The sequence below is a fragment of the Poecile atricapillus genome, chromosome 33 (genome assembly GCF_030490865.1).
Source record: "Poecile atricapillus isolate bPoeAtr1 chromosome 33, bPoeAtr1.hap1, whole genome shotgun sequence".
Lineage (NCBI taxonomy): Eukaryota > Metazoa > Chordata > Aves > Passeriformes > Paridae > Poecile > Poecile atricapillus.
In genome coordinates, this window is record NC_081281.1 from 1,183,959 (window position 1) to 1,203,994 (window position 20,036).

The 20,036-nt window shown below is 43.2% G+C and overlaps 1 protein-coding gene across 1 annotated transcript in view; it reads left to right on the plus strand.

Annotated features, from left to right (window-relative positions):
- Positions 1-16,825, plus strand: part of PIP5K1A (phosphatidylinositol-4-phosphate 5-kinase type 1 alpha) — a 32,235-nt gene extending 15,410 nt beyond the window's left edge. Inside the window, exons 10-17 of the mRNA XM_058860461.1 lie at positions 1,589-1,637; positions 2,702-2,786; positions 3,995-4,141; positions 7,581-7,625; positions 7,826-7,895; positions 10,231-10,284; positions 10,981-11,032; positions 15,279-16,825. Coding sequence (XP_058716444.1) covers positions 1,589-1,637; positions 2,702-2,786; positions 3,995-4,141; positions 7,581-7,625; positions 7,826-7,895; positions 10,231-10,284; positions 10,981-11,032; positions 15,279-15,281 — 505 coding nt within the window. The 3' untranslated portion in view covers positions 15,282-16,825. The remainder of the gene's footprint in view (positions 1-1,588; positions 1,638-2,701; positions 2,787-3,994; positions 4,142-7,580; positions 7,626-7,825; positions 7,896-10,230; positions 10,285-10,980; positions 11,033-15,278) is intronic.
- Positions 16,826-20,036: the final 3,211 nt, after the last annotated feature.

The following is a 20,036-nucleotide window of genomic DNA, read 5'->3' on the forward strand; positions in this document are numbered from 1 at the left end:
TAATAATAGAGGTAATGATCTGTAACAATTAAAATATATTAAGTATAATATAACAATTAACGTGGGATTTTATGTAATTTGATATATAGCAATAAAGAATAATAAAATAATTAGAAACATGACTAATGTTAATAAGCAACAAATTAATAGAGTGTAATTAATAACAAATAGATAAATAATTTATAATAATAACAATAGTAATAGTAATAATAATAATAATAATAATAATAATAATAATAAATAATAATAATAAATAATTAATACATGAGACTATAATATATATATAATTATCTCCCAAAAATGTTTTTATTAATCAAAGTTTTATTAATTGATGGTTTAATTGCAGAATAATTAATAAAATAATCTCACGGTTTTATTAATTAGCCAAAGGCTGGGAATTAATTCTGTGGGAATTTCTGGGAATTCCATAAAAAAAATTGGGATGATGGAGGAGAATCCAAACCCTGGGAATTTCCATGGGAATTCTATGGAAATTCCATTAAAAAAAATGGGATAAACAGGGAGAATCCAAACCCTGGGAATTTCCTGGGAATTCTGTGGGAATTCTTGGGAATTCCATTAAAAAAATGGGATGAAGGAGGAGAATCCAAACCCTGGGAATTTCCTGGGAATTCTGTGGGAATTCTTGGGAATTCCATTAAAAAAATTGGGATGAAGGGGGAGAATCCAAACCCTGGGAATTTCCTGGGAATTGTGTGGGAATTCCATAAAAAAAAAGGGATAAACAGGGAGAATCCAAACCCTGGGAATTCCATGGGAATTCCTGGGAATTCTGTGGGAATTCCATAAAAAAAATGGGATGAAGGAGGAGAATCCAAACCCTGGGAATTTCGTGGGAATTCTGTGGAAATTCCATAAAAAAAAATGGGATAAACAGGGAGAATCCAAACCCTGGGAATTTCCATGGGAATTCTGTGGAAATTCCATAAAAAAAACCGGGATAAACAGGGAGAATCCAAACCCTGGGAATTTCCATGGGAATTCTGTGGGAATTCTTGGGAATTCCATTAAAAAAATGGGATAAACAGGGAGAATCCAAACCCTGGGAATTTCCTGGGAATTCTGTGGGAATTCTTGGGAATTCCATTAAAAAAATGGGATAAACGGGGAGAATCCAAACCCTGGGAATTTCCTGGGATTTCCTGGGAATTCTGTGGGAATTCTTGGGAATTCCATGGGAATTTTGTGGGAATTCCATTAAAAAAAAAGGGATAAACAGGGAGAATCCAAACTCTGGGAATTTCCTGGGAATTTCCAAGAATTCCATTAAAAAAAAAGGATAAACAGGGAGAATCCAAACCCTGGGAATTCCATGGGAATTCTGTGGGAATTCTGTGGAAATTCCATTAAAAAAATGGGATGAAGGAGGAGAATCCAAACCCTGGGAATTCCATGGGAATTTACAGGAATTCCATTAAAAAAATGGGATAAACAGGGAGAATCCAAACCCTGGGAATTTCCTGGGATTTCCTGGGAATTTCCTGGGAATTTCCTGGGAATTCTGTGGGAATTCCGTGGGAATTCCGTGGGAATTCCTGGGAATTCCGGCTCCGTTCCCTCCCTGCAGGTTCGTGAAGAAGCTCGAGCACTCCTGGAAGGCGCTGGTGCACGATGGGGTGAGTGGGAAAAGTGGGAATTCTCCTGGAAAAATCGGGAATTCTCATGGAAAAAATGGGAATTCTCATGGAAAAAGAAGAATTTTCCTGGAAAAAATGGGAATTCTCATGGAAAAACGGGAATTTTCCTGGAAAAACAAGAATTCTCCTGGAAAAAATGGGAATTTTCATGGAGAAAAGGGAATTTTCCTGGAAAAAATGGGAATTCTCATGGAAAAATTGGGAATTCTCCCGGAAAAACGAGAATTTTCCTGGAAAAAAGGGGAATTCTCCTGGAAAAAATGGGTATTCTCATGGAAAAACAAGAATTCTCCTGGAAAAATGGGAATTTTCATTAAAAAATGGGAATTCTAATGGAAAAAAGGGGAATTCTATTGGAAAAAATGGGAATTCTAATGGAAAAACAAGAATTCTCCTGGAAAAATGGGAATTCTATTGGAAAAACAAGAATTCTCCTGGAAAAGTCAGGAATTCTCCTGGAAAAATGGGGAATTCTCCTGGAAAAACAAGAATTTTTCACTTCTCCTCAAAATTCCCGGGATTTTCCCCCAAATTCCCAGAATTTCCCTCAAATTCCCAGAATTTCCCCCAAATTCCCAGAATTTCTCTCCAGACTCATCCATTCCCCCCCAAATTCCCAGAATTTCCCCTCAAATTCCCAGGATTTATCCCCAAATTCCCATTTTTTCCCCCAAATTCCTGGGATTTCCCCCCCAAATTCCCAGAATTTCCCCCAAATTCCCAGAATTTCCCCAGAATTCCCGTTTTTCCCCCCAAATTCCCATTTTTTCCCCCAAATTCCCATTTTTTCCCCCAAATTCCCAGAATTTCCCCCAAATTCCCAAGATTTATCCCCAAAATTCCCGTTTTTCCCCCAAATTCCCAGAATTTCCCCCAAATTCCCAAGATTTCCCCCAAATTCCCAGAATTTCCCCCAAATTCCCATTTTTTCCCCCAAATTCCCATTTTCCCCCCAAATTCCCGTTTTTCCCCCAAATTCCCATTTTTTCCCCCCAAATTCCCGTTTTTTCCCCCCTAATTCCCGTTTTTCCCTGGAATTCCAGGACACGGTGTCCGTGCACCGGCCCAGCTTCTACGCCGAGCGCTTCCAGCGCTTCATGTGCCACACGGTGTTCCGCAAAATCCCACGTGAGTGCCCCAAAATTCCCAAATTTCCCTCCCTTTCCCCCCAAATCCCTTCGGAAAATCCCATGGAATTCCCAAATCCCCCATCCCCCCCCTTTTATTCCCGTTTTTCCGGATTTTTCCCGGATTTTTCCCGGATTTTTTCTTATTTTTTCACTTTTTTTTTCGGTTTTATTTTCGTTTTCTCGCCGTAAAAATCCCCTGGAAAAGTTGGAAAAGTGGAATTTTTATGGAAAAAATTCCTTTTTTTTATGGATTCTTCCCACATTCCAAAGGTTTTCCTGCTTCTCCCAGCTCTCTTTTCCTTCTCTTTCCCTAAAAAAAAATCCAGGAAAATGATTTTTTTTAAGGAATTTTTTCCCTCTTTCCCGATTTTTTCCTTCTCCTATTCCCTTTCCCTAAAATCCCTTTGGAAAACCTGGAAAAGTGATTTTTTTCCCAAAAAAAAAAAGCTTTTTTAATCCATTTTAATCCATTTTTTAATGGATTTTTTCCCCCCTTTTCCTCCTTTCCTTCTCTTCCCTCCCTAAAAACTCCCTGGAAAAGCTGGAAAAATCCATTTTTTCCTTGGAAAATTGGTTTTTTGCCCTGGAAAAATCCATTTTTTCCCTGGAAAAATCCTTTTTTCCCTGGAAATTTATTTTTTTCCCCTGGAAAAATCCATTTTTTCCCTGGAAAATTATTTTTTTCCCCTGGAAAAATCCTTTTTTCCCTGGAAAAGTGCTTCCATTCCCTGAAAAAATCCTTTTATTCTCTGGAAAAATCCTTTTTTCCTTGGAAAATATTTTTTTTCCCCTGGAAAAATCCTTTTTTCCCTGGAAAAGTGCTTTTATTCCTTGGAAAAATCCTTTTTTCCCTGGAAAATTATTTTTTTCCCCTGGAAAAATCTGTTTTTTCCCTGGAAAAGTGTTTTTTTTCTCTGGAAAAATCCATTTTTTCCTTGGAAAAGGGCTTTTATTCCTTGGAAAAATCCTTTTTTTCCCCTGAAAAATCCGTTTTTCCTTGGAAAAAAAATCTTTTATTCCCTGAAAAAATTCTTTTTTCCCTGGAAAAATCCATTTTTTCCCTGGAAAAGTGCTTTTTTCCCCTGAAAAAATCCGTTTTTTCCCTGGAAAAATCCCTTCCCTACGGATTTTCCCCCTTTTCCTCCTCCTCCCCACCCCAGCCCCCCTGGAAATTCCGTTTTTCCCCTGGAATTTTCCGGTTTCCAGTGAAAGCCTCCCCCTCCAAGAAGAGCCGGAGCGGCGGCGCCGTCCCCAGGAGGAGCTGCCAGGGGGGGATCCCGATGATCCCGACACAAATCCCGGGATCCGGAGAGCCCAGAGCACAGCCGGGATCCGAGGGGGACCCGGAGCAAGGTGGGGACGCCTGGGATTCATCCCAAAAAATTCCTCTTTTATCCCTAAAAATTCCTCTTTTATCCCAAAAAATTCCTATTTTATCCCAAAAAATTCCAAATTTTATCCTAAAAAATCCTCCTTTCATCCCAGAAAAATCCCTCCTTTTATCCCAAAAAATTCCCTCCTTTTATCCCAGAAAAATCCTCCTTTTATCCCAAAAAATTCCATGCTTTTAGCCCAGAAAAATCCCTCTTTCATCCCAAAAAATTCCCTCCTTTTATCCCACAAAAATCCTCCTTTTATCCCAAAAAATTCCCTCCTTTTATCCCAGAAAAATCCCTCTTTTTATCCCAAAAAATTCCAAATTTTATCCCAAAAAATTCCCTCCTTTCATCCCAGAAAAATCCCTCCTTTTTATCCCAGAAAAATCTCTCCTTTTATCCCTAAAAATTCCATGCTTTTATCCCATAAAAATCCCAGATTTTATCCCAAAAAATTCCATGCTTTTATCCCCAAAAATTCCCTCCTTTTATCCCAGAAAAATCCCTCCTTTCATCCCAAAAAATTCCCTCTTTTATCCCAAAAAATTCCATGCTTTTATCCCAGAAAAATCCTCCTTTTATCCCAGAAAAATCCCTCTTTTCACCCTAAAAAAATCCCTCTTTCATCCCAAGAAATTCCCTCCTTTTATCCCTAAAAATTCCATGCTTTTAGCCCAGAAAAATCCCAGATTTTATCCCAAAAAATTCATCTTTTATCCCTAAAAATTCCATGCTTTTATCCCAGAAAAATCCCTCCTTTTTATCCCAAAAAATTCCCCATTTTTATTCCAAATAATTCCCTGTTTTTAGCTCATAAAAATCCCAGATTTCATCCCAAAAAACTCCCACCTTTTATCCCAAAAAATTCCCTGTTTTTATCCCATAAAAATCCCAGATGTTATCCCAAAAAATTCCTCATTTTTATCCTAAAAAATTCCCTGCTTTTATCCCCAAAAATTCCCTCCTTTTACCCCAAAACATTCCCTGCTTTTATCCCATAAAAATCCTAGATTTTATCCCAAAAAATTCCATGCTTTCATCCCAGAAAAATCCTCCTTTCATCCCAGAAAAATCCTCCTTTTATCCCAAAAAATTCCCCATTTTTAGCCCAAAAAATTCCAAATTTTATCCTAAAAAATTCCCTGCTTTTATCCCCAAAAATTCTGAATTTTATCCTAAAAAATCCTCGTTTCATCACAAAAAAAATCCCAGTTTTTATCCCATAAAAATCCCATATTTTATCCCAGAAAAATCCCTCCTTTTATCCCAAAAAATTCCATGCTTTTATCCCAAAAAATTCCCCGTTTTTATCCCAGAAAAATCCTCCTTTTATCCCAAAAAATCCCTCTTTCATCCCGGAAAAATCCCTCCTTTTATCCCAAAAAATTCCCTCCTTTTATCCCAGAAAAATCCCTCCTTTTATCCCAGAAAAATCCCTCTTTCATCCCTAAAAATTCCATGCTTTTAGCCCAAAAAATCCCTCTTTCATCCCAGAAAAATCCTCCTTTTATCCCATAAAATCCCTCCTTTTATCCCAAAAAATCCCTCTTTCATCCCTAAAAATTCCATGCTTTTATCCCCAAAAATCCCTCCTTTTATCCCAAAAAATCCCTCTTTCATCCCAGAAAAATCCTCCTTTTTATCCCAAAAAATTCCTCATTTTTATCCTAAAAAATTCCCTGCTTTTATCCCCAAAAATTTCCTGCTTTTATCCCAAAACATGCCCTGCCTTTATCCCATAAAAATCCCTCCTTTCATCCCAAAAAAATCCCTCTTTCATCCCAGAAAAATCCCTCCTTTCATCCCAGAAAAATCCCTCCTTTTATCCCAAAAAATTCCTCATTTTTATCCCAAAAAATTCCCTGCTTTTATCCCAAAAAATCCTCCTTTCATCCCAAAAAATTCCTTCCTTTTATCCCAGAAAAATCCCTCTTTCATCCCATTCCCAGTATTCCCAGTATTCCCATTATTCCCAGTTTCCCGGCCGGACGTTCTCCCGCGCTCTCTCCGGGCTCTGCCTCTGCCCATTCCCAGTATTCCCAGTATTCCCAGTATTCCCATTATTCCCAGTTTCCCGGCCGGACGTTCTCCCGCGCTCTCTCCGGGCTCTGGCTCTGCCCATTCCCAGTATTCCCAGTATTCCCAGTATTCCCATTATTCCCAGTTTCCCATTCCCAGTATTCCCAGTATTCCCAGTATTCCCAGTATTCCCATTATTCCCAGTTTCCCATTCCCAGTATTCCCAGTATTCCCAGTATTCCCAGTATTCCCATTATTCCCAGTTTCCCATTCCCAGTATTCCCAGTATTCCCAGTATTCCCAGTATTCCCATTATTCCCAGTTTCCCGGCCGGACGTTCTCCCGCGCTCTCTCCGGGCTCTGGCTCTGCCCATTCCCAGTATTCCCAGTATTCCCAGTATTCCCATTATTCCCAGTTTCCCGGCCGGACGTTCTCCCGCGCTCTCTCCGGGCTCTGGCTCTGCCCATTCCCAGTTTCCCATTCCCAGTATTCCCAGTATTCCCAGTATTCCCATCATTCCCAGTTTCCCGGCCGGACGTTCTCCCGCGCTCTCTCCGGGCTCTGGCTCTGCCCATTCCCAGTTTCCCCAGTATTCCCAGTATTCCCAGTATTCCCAGTATTCCCAATCCCATTCCCAGTTTCCCGGCCGGACGTTCTCCCGCGCTCTCTCCGGGCTCTGGCTCTGCCCATTCCCAGTTTCCCATTCCCAGTATTCCCAGTATTCCCAGTATTCCCAGTATTCCCAGTTTCCCGGCCGGACGTTCTCCCGCGCTCTCTCCGGGCTCTGGCTCTGCCCATTCCCAGTATTCCCAGTATTCCCAGTATTCCCATTATTCCCAGTTTCCCGGCCGGACGTTCTCCCGCGCTCTCTCCGGGCTCTGGCTCTGCCCATTCCCAGTATTCCCAGTATTCCCAGTATTCCCAGTATTCCCAGTATTCCCAGTTTCCCGGCCGGACGTTCTCCCGCGCTCTCTCCGGGCTCTGGCTCTGCCCATTCCCAGTATTCCCAGTATTCCCAGTATTCCCAGTATTCCCATTATTCCCAGTTTCCCGGCCGGACGTTCTCCCGCGCTCTCTCCGGGCTCTGGCTCTGCCCATTCCCAGTATTCCCAGTATTCCCAGTATTCCCAGTATTCCCATTATTCCCAGTTTCCCATTCCCAGTATTCCCAGTATTCCCAGTATTCCCAGTATTCCCAGTATTCCCAGTTTCCCGGCCGGACGTTCTCCCGCGCTCTCTCCAGGCTCTGGCTCTGCCCATTCCCAGTATTCCCAGTATTCCCAGTATTCCCAGTTTCCCGGCCGGACGTTCTCCCGCGCTCTCTCCGGGCTCTGGCTCTGCCCATTCCCAGTATTCCCAGTATTCCCAGTGTTCCCAGTATTCCCATTATTCCCAGTTTCCCGGCCGGACGTTCTCCCGCGCTCTCTCCGGGCTCTGGCTCTGCCCATTCCCAGTATTCCCAGTATTCCCAGTATTCCCAGTATTCCCATTATTCCCAGTTTCCCGGCCGGACGTTCTCCCGCGCTCTCTCCGGGCTCTGGCTCTGCCCATTCCCAGTATTCCCAGTATTCCCAGTATTCCCAGTATTCCCATTATTCCCAGTTTCCCGGCCGGACGTTCTCCCGCGCTCTCTCCGGGCTTTGCCGTCGCCGTCCCCGTCCCTGTCCAGCCCCTCCCTCGGCAGCGCCGGCGCCGCCTCCCCCCCCAGCAGGTGAGAGGGGAACTGGGAATACTGGGGAAACTGGGAATGGGAATGTGGGAATGGGGATGGGGGAATGGGAATGGGAAACTGGGAATGGGAAACTGGGAATGGGAAACTGGGAATAATGGGGAAACTGGGAATGGGAAACTGGGAAGGGGAATGGGAAACTGGGAATGGGAAACTGGGAATGGGAATGGGGATGGGAATGGGAATGGGAATGGGAAACTGGGAATGGGAATGGGAAACTGGGAATGGGATACTGGGAATGGGAATGGGGATGGGGGAATGGGAAACTGGGAATGGAAAACTGGGAATGGGAAACTGGGAATGGGAATGGGAAACTGGGAATGGGAAACTGGGAATGGGAAACTGGGATTGGGAATGGGAATGGGAAAATGGGAATGGGAAACTGGGAATAATGGGGAAACTGGGAATGGGAAACTGGGAATAATGGGGAAACTGGGAATAATGGGGAAACTGGGAATGGGAAACTGGGAATAATGGGGAAACTGGGAATAATGGGGAAACTGGGAATGGGAAACTGGGAATGGGAAACTGGGAATAATGGGGAAACTGGGAATGGAAATGGGGATGGGAAACTGGGAAACCGGGAATGGGAATGGGGATGGGGGAATGGGAAACTGGGAATGGGAAACTGGGAATGGGGAACTGGGAATAATGGGGAAACTGGGAATAATGGGGAAACTGGGAATAATGGGGAAACTGGGAATGGGAATGGGAAACTGGGAATGGGAATGGGAAACTGGGAATGGGAAACTGGGAATGGGAATGGGGATGGGGGAATGGGAAGCTGGGAATAGGAATGGGAAACTGGGAATGGGAAACTGGGAATGGGAAACTGGGAATGGGAAACTGGGAATAATGGGGAAACTGGGAATAATGGGGAAACTGGGAATGGGAATGGGAAACTGGGAATGGGAAACTGGGAATAATGGGGAAACTGGGAATGGGAATGGGAATGGGGATGGGAAACTGGGAAACTGGGAATGGGAATGGGGATGGGGGAATGGGAAACCGGGAATGGGAAACTGGGAATGGGGGAATGGGAATGGAAAACTGGGAATAATGGGGAAACTGGGAATAACGGGGAAACTGGGAATGGGAATGGGAAACTGGGAATGGGAATGGGAAACTGGGAATGGGAAACTGGGAATGGGAATGGGGATGGGGGAATGGGAAACTGGGAATAGGAATGGGAAACTGGGAATGGGAAACTGGGAATGGGAAACTGGGAATGGGAAACTGGGAATAATGGGGAAACTGGGAATGGGAATGGGAAACTGGGAATGGGAATGTGGGATTGGGAATGGGAATCAGGATCATTCCAGAGGAGTTTGGGATTGGACTCAATCCTGGAGAGTTTGGGATTGGGGAAGGGGCTTGGGATCGATCCTGAGGGGTTTGGGATCATTCCTGAGGATTTGGGCTCATTCCCAAGGATTTGGGCTCATTCCCAAGGATTTGGGCTCATTCCCAAGGATTTGGGCTCATTCCCAAGGATTTGGGCTCATTCCCAAGGATTTGGGCTCATTCCTGAGGATTTGGGCTCATTCCCAAGGATTTGGGCTCATTCCCAAGGATTTGGGCTCATTCCCAAGGATTTGGGCTCATTCCCAAGGATTTGGGCTCATTCCCAGGGATTTGGGCTCATTCCCAAGGATTTGGGTTCATTCCCAAGGATTTGGGCTCATTCCCAAGGATTTGGGTTCATTCCCAAGGATTTGGGCTCATTCCCGAGGATTTGGGTTCATTCCCGAGGATTTGGGCTCATTCCCGAGGATTTGGGCTCATTCCTGAGGATTTGGGCTCATTCTCAGGGATTTGGGCTCATTCCCAAGGATTTGGGCTCATTCCTGAGGATTTGGGCTCATTCCCAAGGATTTGGGCTCATTCCCAGGGATTTGGGATAATTCCCAAGGATTTGGGCTCATTCCCAAGGATTTGGGGCTCATTCCCAAGGATTTGGGCTCATTCCCAGGGATTTGGGCTCATTCCCAAGGATTTGAGCTCATTCCCAAGGATTTGGGCTCATTCCCAAGGATTTGGGCTCATTCCTGAGGATTTGGGCTCATTCCCAAGGATTTGGGATAATTCCCAAGGATTTGGGCTCATTCCCAAGGATTTGGGCTCATTCCCAAGGATTTGGGCTCATTCCCAAGGATTTGGGTTCATTCCCAGGGATTTGGGGTCTCTCCCATCCCTCTGGGAATATTCCTTTGGAATGACCCCTTTGGAAAACCGGGAATTCTCCCTGGGGGGGGTTCCCTGCTGGGAATTCCCTCCCAGAATTCCCGGATTTCCGGCTGATCCCGGATTCCCGCAGGTCCGTGGGGGTGGAGATTCACCCGGGGCCCGGAGCAGCTCCCGGAGTTTCCAGGTGAGGTTGGATCCAGCTTTTTTTTCCTGGAATATTTCCCGGCAAATCCCAGGATTTGGAGCTTTCTGGGGTCGCTTCTTTCCCAAACTTGAGGAGTTTTTGGGGAATTCCCAAAATTTCCTGAGGAAAATCCCACTTTTCCCACTCCTGGGCTGGAATTCCCAGGGAATCCACAAATTCTATGGAATTCCCAGGTGGAATTAACCTGGAATATTCCCTTTTTCCCCATTTTCCATGGAATTTTCCTGTGGAATTCCTGAGGGTTTTTTCTCCATCCGCATTTTCCACGTGGAATTTTCACGGAATATTCCCTTGATCCACATTTTCCGTGGGATTTTCATCTGGAATTCCCAGGAATCCACGTGGAATTTTCATGGAATATTCCCTTGATCCCAAATTTTCTCTGGAATTCCCCTCTGGAATTCCCAAGGATCCTCCCCCATCCTCGTATCCCATGGAATTCTCTCTCCCTCAAGCTCAGAAATCCCTGGAATTCCAAATTCCCGGAATTTGGATCCCTGGATTCTTGGAAAGCTCCAAAATTCCTGGAAAAAAAAAAGGAAAAAAAAAACCCAAAAAAACTTGGGAAAAATCAGCTTTTCCTGGGAATTCCGTGGTTGGGATTCAGGCTGGGAATTGTGGGATTCCTCCTCCAGAATTCCCAGAAAATTCCCGTTTTTCCCGTTGTTTTTCCAGCCCTTCCCTGCCCCTGGAGCTGGAGGAGCTGCAGGAGACCGAGATCAGCTTTGTGAGTTTTCCATGGAAAAAAAAACCGGGAATTCCCGGGGATTTGGGGGGGTTGGATCCCGGATTTTCCCGGGAATGGGGCGGGGTCGGATCTTCCTTCGTTCCCAAAGCTCAGCCTGGGAAATTCCAGGGGTTTGGGCAGCCCCAAAATCCCTGGAATTCCCAAAAAGGAGGAAAATTCCTCATTCCCAAGGGTTTGGAATATCCCAAAATCCCTGGAATTCCCAAAAAAAGGGAAAAATTCCTCATTCCCAAGGGTTTGGAATATCCCAAAATCCCTGGAATTCCCAAAAAAAGGGAAAAATTCCTCATTCCCAAGGGTTTGGAATATCCCAAAATCCCTGGAATTCCCAAAAAAAGGGAAAAATTCCTCATTCCCAAGGGTTTGGAATATCCCAAAATCCCTGGAATTCCCAAAAAAAGGGAAAAATTCCTCATTCCCAAGGGTTTGGAATATCCCAAAATCCCTGGAATTCCCAAAAAAAAGGAAAATTCCTCATTCCCAAGGGTTTGGAATATCCCAAATCCCCAAAATCCCTGGAATTCCCAAAAAAGAGGAAAATTCCTCATTCCCAAGGCTTTGGAATATCCCAAAATCTCCAGAATTCCCAAAAAAAGGGAAAATTCCTCATTCCCAAGGGTTTGGAATATCCCAAAATCCCTGGAATTCCCAAAAAAGAGGAAAATTCCTCATTCCCAAGGGTTTGGAATATCCCAAAATCCCTGGAATTCCCAAAAAAAAGGAAAATTCCTCATTCCCAAGGGTTTGGAATATCCCAAAATCCCTGGAATTCCCAAAAAAAGAGGAAAATTCCTCATTCCCAAGGGTTTGGAATATCCCAAAATCCCCCAAAATCCCTGGAATTCCCAAAAAAAGGGAAAAATTCCTCATTCCCAAGGGTTTGGAATATCCCAAAATCTCCAGAATTCCCAAAAAAAAAGGAAAATTCCTCATTCCCAAGGGTTTGGAACATCCCAAAACCCCAAAATCCCTGGAATTGTCCAAAAAAAAGAGGAAAATTCCTCATTCCCAAGGGTTTGGAATATCCCAAAATCCCTGGAATTCCCAAAAAAAGGGAAAAATTCCTCATTCCCAAGGGTTTGGAATATCCCAAAATCCCTGGAATTCCCAAAAAAAGAGGAAAATTCCTCATTCCCAAGGGTTTGGAATATCCCAAAATCCCTGGAATTCCCAAAAAAAGAGGAAAATTCCTCATTCCCAAGGGTTTGGAATATCCCAAAATCTCCAGAATTCCCAAAAAAAGGGAAAAATTCCTCATTCCCAAGGGTTTGGAAAATCCCAAAATCCCTGGAATTCCCAAAAAAAAGGAGGAAAATTCCTCATTCACAATGGTTTGGAATATCCCAAAATCCCTGGAATTCCCAAAAAAAGGGAAAAATTCCTCATTCCTGAGGGTTTGGAATATCCCAAAATCCCTGGAATTCCCAAAAAGGAGGAAAATTCCTCATTCCCAAGGGTTTGGAATATCCCAAATCCCCCAAAATCCCTGGAATTCCCAAAAAAAGGAAAATTCCTCATTCCCAAGGGTTTGGAACATCCCAAATCCCCAAAATCCCTGGAATTCCCAAAAAAAGGGAAAATTTCTCATTCCCAAGGGTTTGGAATATCCCAAAATCCCTGGAATTCCCAAAAAGGAGGAAAATTCCTCATTCCCAAGGGTTTGGAATATCCCAAAATCCCCGGAATTCCCAAAAAAAGAGGAAAATTCCTCATTCCCAAGGGTTTGGAATATCCCAAAAATCCCTGGAATTCCCAAAAAAAGGGAAAAATTCCTCATTCCCAAGGGTTTGGAATATCCCAAATCCCCCAAAATCCCTGGAATTCCCAAAAAGGAGGAAAATTCCTCATTCCCAAGGGTTTGGAACATCCCAAAATCCCTGGAATTCCCAAAAAAAAGGGAAAATTCCTCATTCCCAAGGGTTTGGAATATCCCAAAATCCCTGGAATTCCCAAAAAAAAGGGAAAATTCCTCATTCCCAAGGGTTTGGAACATCCCAAAATCCCTGGAATTCCCAAAAAGGAGGAAAATTCCTCATTCCCAAGGGTTTGGAATATCCCAAATCCCCCAAAATTCCCAGAATTCCCAAAAAAAAGAGGAAAATTCCTCATTCCCAAGGGTTTGGAACATCCCAAAATCCCTGGAATTCCCAAAAAGGAGGAAAATTCCTCATTCCCAAGGGTTTGGAATATCCCAAAATCCCTGGAATTCCCAAAAAGAGGAAAATTCCTCATTCCCAAGGGTTTGGAATATCCCAAAATCCCTGGAATTCCCAAATAAAAGAGGAAAATTCCTCATTCCCAAGGGTTTGGAATATCCCAAAATCCCTGGAATTCCCAAAAAGGAGGAAAATTCCTCATTCCCAAGGGTTTGGAATATCCCAAAATCCCTGGAATTCCCAAAAAAAAGAGGAAAATTCCTCATTCCCGAGGGTTTGGAATATCCCAAATCCCCCAAAATCCCTGGAATTCCCAAAAAGGAGGAAAATTCCTCATTCCCAAGGGTTTGGAATATCCCAAAATCCCTGGAATTCCCAAAAAAAGGGGAAAATTCCTCATTCCCAAGGGTTTGGAATATCCCAAAATCCCTGGAATTCCCAAAAAAAAGGGAAAAATTCCTCATTCCCAAGGGTTTGGAACATCCCAAAATCCGCAAAAATCCCTGGAATTCCCAAAAAAAGGGAAAAATTCCTCATTCCCAAGGGTTTGGAATATCCCAAATCCCCCAAAATCCCTGGAATTCCCAAAAAGGAGGAAAATTCCTCATTCCCAAGGGTTTGGAATATCCAAAATCCCCAAAAATCCCTGGAATTCCCAAAAAAAAAGGAAAATTCCTCATTCCCAAGGGTTTGGAATATCCCAAAATCCCTGGAATTCCCAAAAAGGAGGAAAATTCCTCATTCCCAAGGGTTTGGAATATCCCAAAATCCCTGGAATTCCCAAAAAAAAGGAAAATTCCTCATTCCCAAGGGTTTGGAATATCCCAAATTCCCAAAATTCCCAAAAAAGGAGGAAAATTCCTCATTCCCAAGGGTTTGGAATATCCCAAAATCCCTGGAATTCCCAAAAAGGAGGAAAATTCCTCATTCCCAAGGGTTTGGAATATCCCAAAATCCCTGGAATTCCCAAAAAAAGAGGAAAATTCCTCATTCCCAAGGGTTTGGAATATCCCAAAATTCCTGGAATTCCCAAAAAAAGGGAAAATTCCTCATTCCCAAGGGTTTGGAATATCCCAAAATCCCTGGAATTCCCCCCAAAAAAAGAGGAGAATTCCTCATTCCCAAGGGTTTGGAATATCCCAAAATTCCCAGAATTCCCAAAAAGGAGGAAAATTCCTCATTCCCAAGGGTTTGGAATATCCCAAAATCCCTGGAATTCCCAAAAAGGAGGAAAATTCCTCATTCCCAAAGGTTTGGAATATCCCAAAATCTCCAGAATTCCCAAAAAAAGGGAAAAATTCCTCATTCCCAAGGGTTTGGAATATCCCAAAATCCCTGGAATTCCCAAAAAAAAGAGGAAAATTCCTCATTCCCAAGGGTTTGGAATATCCCAAAATCCCTGGAATTCCCAAAAAAGAGGAAAATTCCTCATTCCCAAGGGTTTGGAATATCCCAAAATCCCCCAAAATCCCTGGAATTCCCAAAAAAAGGAAAATTCCTCATTCCCAAGGGTTTGGAATATCCCAAAATCCCTGGAATTCCCAAAAAGGAGGAAAATTCCTCATTCCCAAGGGTTTGGAATATCCCAAAATTCCCAGAATTCCCAAAAAGGAGGAAAATTCCTCATTCCCAAAGGTTTGGAATATCCCAAAATTCCTGGAATTTCCAAAAAAAAGGAAAATTCCTCATTCCCGAGGGTTTGGAATATCCCAAAATCCCTGGAATTCCCAAAAAAAGGGAAAATTCCTCATTCCCAAGGGTTTGGAATATCCCAAATCCCTGGAATTCCCAAAAAGGAGGAAAATTCCTCATTCCCAAGGGTTTGGAATATCCCAAATCCCCCAAAATTCCTGGAATTCCCAAAAAGGAGGAAAATTCCTCATTCCCAAGGGTTTGGAATATCCCAAAATCTCCAGAATTCCCAAAAAAAGGGAAAAATTCCTCATTCCCAAGGGTTTGGAACATCCCAGGGTGGGAAATTTTGGGAGAAGCCCCAAATATTCCATGGGAAAATTCCCGATTTTCCCCCCTCATTCCCTGATTTTTTTTTTTGTGTTTTCTCTTCCCAGTGAATCCCAAAAAAAATTCCCTCGGAATTCCTCCTTTTCCCACCGATCCTGGGAGCTGGAAAACCGGGAATGTCGAAGATTCCCCCCCTTGGAATTCCCGGAGCCGCCGGATTCCTTGGAAAACCGAGGAGGAAGAGGACGAAAACCTCGGGAAAAGGGACTTGAAATTCCCAGGAATTCCCAAATTTTGGGATTTAAATCCAACCAAAAACAACGGGAAAAAATTCCTGGAAAATTCCCAGCGGGAATCGGAGCCCGAAATTTTTTTTTTTGGGAATTTTTTCCATAGAATTTTTGGGATTTTTTGGGAATTTTGGATTTTTTTTTTATTTTTTTTGGGAATTTCTTATGGATCCAATCCTGGTTTTTTTTAATCCTGTGGGAATTTTATTCACACCCAGGGATCTGCTCCGGGTTTTCCATGGAAAAAAAATCCCCTGGAAAAACGGGATTAAAAAAAAAAAAGGAGGAAAAATCATGGAAAAACTCCTGGCTCCTCCCTTTTCCCAGCAGGAATTTTGGGAATTTTTCCCACAAATCAGGGAAGATTTTTTTGGGGAATTTTTTGTAGGATTTGTTTGGGAATTTTTGGGATTTTATTTTTTAATTTTTGGGGGATTTTTTGGGGATTTTTGGGATTTTTTGAGGATTTTTTTTGGAATTTTTTTGGATTTTTCTGGGATTTTTTGGGATCTTTGGAATCCTGGGATTTCCCCCCTCGTTTTTTATGGATTTCCCTCCCAAATCCCAAATTTTCCAATCCCTAAATCCCATTTTTTTTTTACCACCTCTGACATTCCCCCAAAATCCCAGGCTGGGAAAAATTTCCCACTTGGATCCATCCCAAAATTCCCAAAAAAATCCAAAAAAAATCAAAAAAAAAATCAAAAAAAAATCCCAAAAATTCCCAAAAATCCCCAAAAAACCCGGGAGCAACCCCTGCACCTGGAGCCTCTTTTTTTTCCCCCTCAATCCCAGATTTTTTAATGGAAAAAACGACTTTTCCCTAAAATTCCCGCTTGGAAAATCCCATTTTTTTATAAAAAAACCCCGGAATTTCGAGCTTTTTACGCTGAAAAAATCCTGGAATGTAGAGCAGGACGGGAATTTTTCCGGGATATTCCCAAGGCTCTTCCCCCTTTTTCCTTCCTTCCTTTTTCCATATTTTTTTTTAAGGAAAAACTGATTTTTCCCCCCTCTGGAATTGCCTTATCCCGGGAATCTGCAGCTCAAGGGCTCTCAGCAATTCCCACCTGGATTTTCCAACATTCCCAGAGGGGAATTCGGGGAAAAATTCCGGGAATTTTCCCTTTTTTCCCTTGGAATTTTTGTCTATATTAGACAAATTCCCTGCCAATCCCATTTTATTCCCATTTTTTATCAGATTAGGGGAGAAAACTGCCCCAATTTTCCAAAGTTTTTCCCAATTTTCCCAGTTTTTTTCTCCAATTTTCCCAATTTTTTCCCCCAATTTTCCCAATTTTTTCCCATTTTTTTCCCAATTTTTCCCAATTTTTTTTCCCAAGTTTCCCAATTTTTTTCCCCAATTTTCCCAATTTTTTTCCAATTTTTTCCCCAGTTTTCCCAATTTTTTCCCAATTTTTCCCCAATTTTCCTAATTTTTTCCCAATTTTTTCCCCAATTTTCCCAATTTTTTTCTCCAATTTTCCCAATTTTTTCCCAGTTTTTTCCCAATTTTTTTCCCCAATTTTCCCCCAATTTTTTCCCCAATTTTTCCCCAATTTTCCCAATTTTTTCCCAATTTTTTCCCATTTTTTCCCCAATTTTTCCCAATTTTTTCCCAATTTTTTCCCCCAATTTTCCCAATATTTTCCCCAATTTTCCCAATTTTTTCCCTAATTTTCCCATTTTTTTCTCTCCAATTTCCCCAATTATTTTCCCAATTTTTTCCAAATTTTTTCCCCATTTTCCCAATTTTTCCCCAATTTTCCCAATTTTTTCCCAATTTTTTCCCCCAACTTTCCCAATTTTTCCCCCAATTTTCCCAATTTTTTTCTCCAATTTTCCCAATTTTTTTCTCCAATTTTCCCAATTTTTTTTCCCCAATTTTTCCCGTTTTCCCATTTTTTTCCCAATTTTTTCCCAGTTTTTTTCCCAATTTTCACAATTTTTTCCCCAATTTTCCCAATTTTTTCCCAATTTTTTCCCATTTTTTCCCCAATTTTTCCCAATTTTTTCCCATTTTTTTCCCAATTTTTCCCAATTTTTTTTCCCAAGTTTCCCAATTTTTTCCCCAATTTTCCCAATTTTTTTCCAATTTTTTTCCAATTTTTTCCCCAATTTTCCCAATTTTTTTCTCCAATTTTCCCAAATTTTTCCCAATTTTCCCAATTTTTTCCCAATTTTTTCCCATTTTTTCCCCAATTTTCCCAATTTTTTCCCAATTTTTCCCCAATTTTCCCAATTTTTTCTCCAATTTTCCCAATTTTTTCCCAATTTTCCCAATTTTTTTCTCCAATTTTTTCTCTAATTTTTCCCCAATTTTCCCAATTTTTTCCCAATTTTCTCCCCAATTTTCCCAATTTTTTCCCAATTTTCCCCCCAATTTTTCCCCAATTTTTTCCCAATTTTTTTCTCCCAATTTCCCCAATTTTCTCCCCAATTTCCCAATTTTCTCCCCAATTTTCCCCATTTTTTCCCCAATTCCCCCTCCCAGAACGGAATATTTATAAATATTTAAATTTTTTGGGATAATTCCTTTTTTTCCTGGGAATTCTCCTCATCCAGAGGGGGGATTGGAATTTTTTGGGATTTTTTTGTTCCAAAAGGGGAAATTTGGGAATTCTGGGGGGGATTTTCCAGGAGAAAAAGAGGATTTGGCTCTTCCCGGGAACGGAGGGACTTTTCTGGGAATGGGAACGGGATTTTCCGGGATTGGGGACGGAATTCCTGGAATTTTCCTGGATTTGGGACAGAATTCACGGAATTTTGCTGGATTTGGGACAGAATTAATGGAATTTTGCTGGACTTGGAACAGAATTCCTGGAATTTTCCTGGATTTGGGACGGAATTTTCCCGGATTTGGAACGGAATTCATGGAATTTCCCAGGACTGGGGAGGGAATTCATGGAATTTTCCTGTATTTGGGACAGAATTCATGGAATTTTCCCGGATTTAGGACGGAATTCATGGAATTTTCCTGGATTTGGGACAGAATTCATGGAATTTTCCCGGATTTGGGACGGAATTCGTGGAATTTTCCCGGATTTAGGACGGAATTCATGGAATTTTCCCGGACTTGGATGGAATTTTCCTGGATTGGGATGGAATTCATGGAATTTTCCTGGATTTAGGATGGAATTCATGGAATTTTCCCAGATTTGGGACGGAATTCATGGAATTTTCCCGGACTTGGAGCAGAATTTGTGGAATTTTGCTGGATTTGGGGGTGGAATTTCTGGAATTCTCCGGGACTGGGAACGGAATTCCTGGAATTCTCCTGGATTTGGGAATGGATTCTCCTGGATTTGGGAATGGAACTTCTGGAATTCTCCTGGAACTGGGAACGGAATTCTTGGAATTCTCCTGGATTTGGGAACGGATTCTCCTGGATTGGGAATGGATTTTCCTGGAATTCTCCTGGATTTGGGAATGGATTTTCCTGGATTGGGAATGGAATTTCTGGAATTCTCCTGGATTTGGGAATGGATTTTCCTGGATTGGGAATGGAATTCCTGGAATTTCCGTGTCTGGCCTGGAATTCTTGTCAGTGGTGGCCCCGGGGGGACATTGGGGACATTGGGGACATCGGGGGGACATTGGGGGGACATTGGGGACATTGGGGACATTGGGGACATCGGGGACATCGGGGACATTGGGGACATTGAGGGGACATTGGGGACATTGGGGGGACATTGGGGACATTGGGGACATTGGGGACATTGGGGGGACATTGGGGACATTGGGGGACATTGAGGGGACATTGGGGGGACATTGGGGGACACTGGGGACATCGGGGACATCGGGGACATTGGGGACATTGAGGGGACATTGAGGGGACATTGGGGGGACATTGGGGACATTGGGGACATTGGGGACATCGGGGACATTGGGGGGATTGGGGACATTGGGGACATTGGGGGACATTGGGGGGACATTGGGGACATTGGGGACATTGGGGGGACATTGGGGACATTGGGGACATTGGGGGGACATTGGGGACATTGGGGGGACATTGGGGACATTGGGGACATTGGGGGGACATTGGGGACACTGGGGGCATTGGGGACATTGGGGACATTGGGGGGACATTGGGGACATCGGGGGGATTGGGGACATTGGGGACATTGGGGACATTGGGGACATTGGGGACATTGGGGGACATTGGGGGACATTGGGGACATTGGGGACATTGAGGGGACATTGGGGACAGTGGGGACATTGAGGGGACATTGGGGACATTGAGGGGACATTGGGGACATCAGGGAGAGGACATTGGGGGGACATTGGGGGGGACATTGGGGACATTGGGGGACATTGGGGACATTGGGGGCATTGGGGACATTGAGGGGACATTGGGGACACTGGGGGACATTGGGGACACTGGGGACACTGGGGACATTGGGGACATTGGGGGGACATTGGGGACATTGGGGGACATCGGGGACATTGGGGACATTGGGGACATTGGGGGCATTGGGGACATCGGGGACATTGGGGACATTGGGGACATTGGGGACATTGGGGACATCGGGGGGACATTGGGGGACATTGGGGGCATTGGGGACATTGGGGACA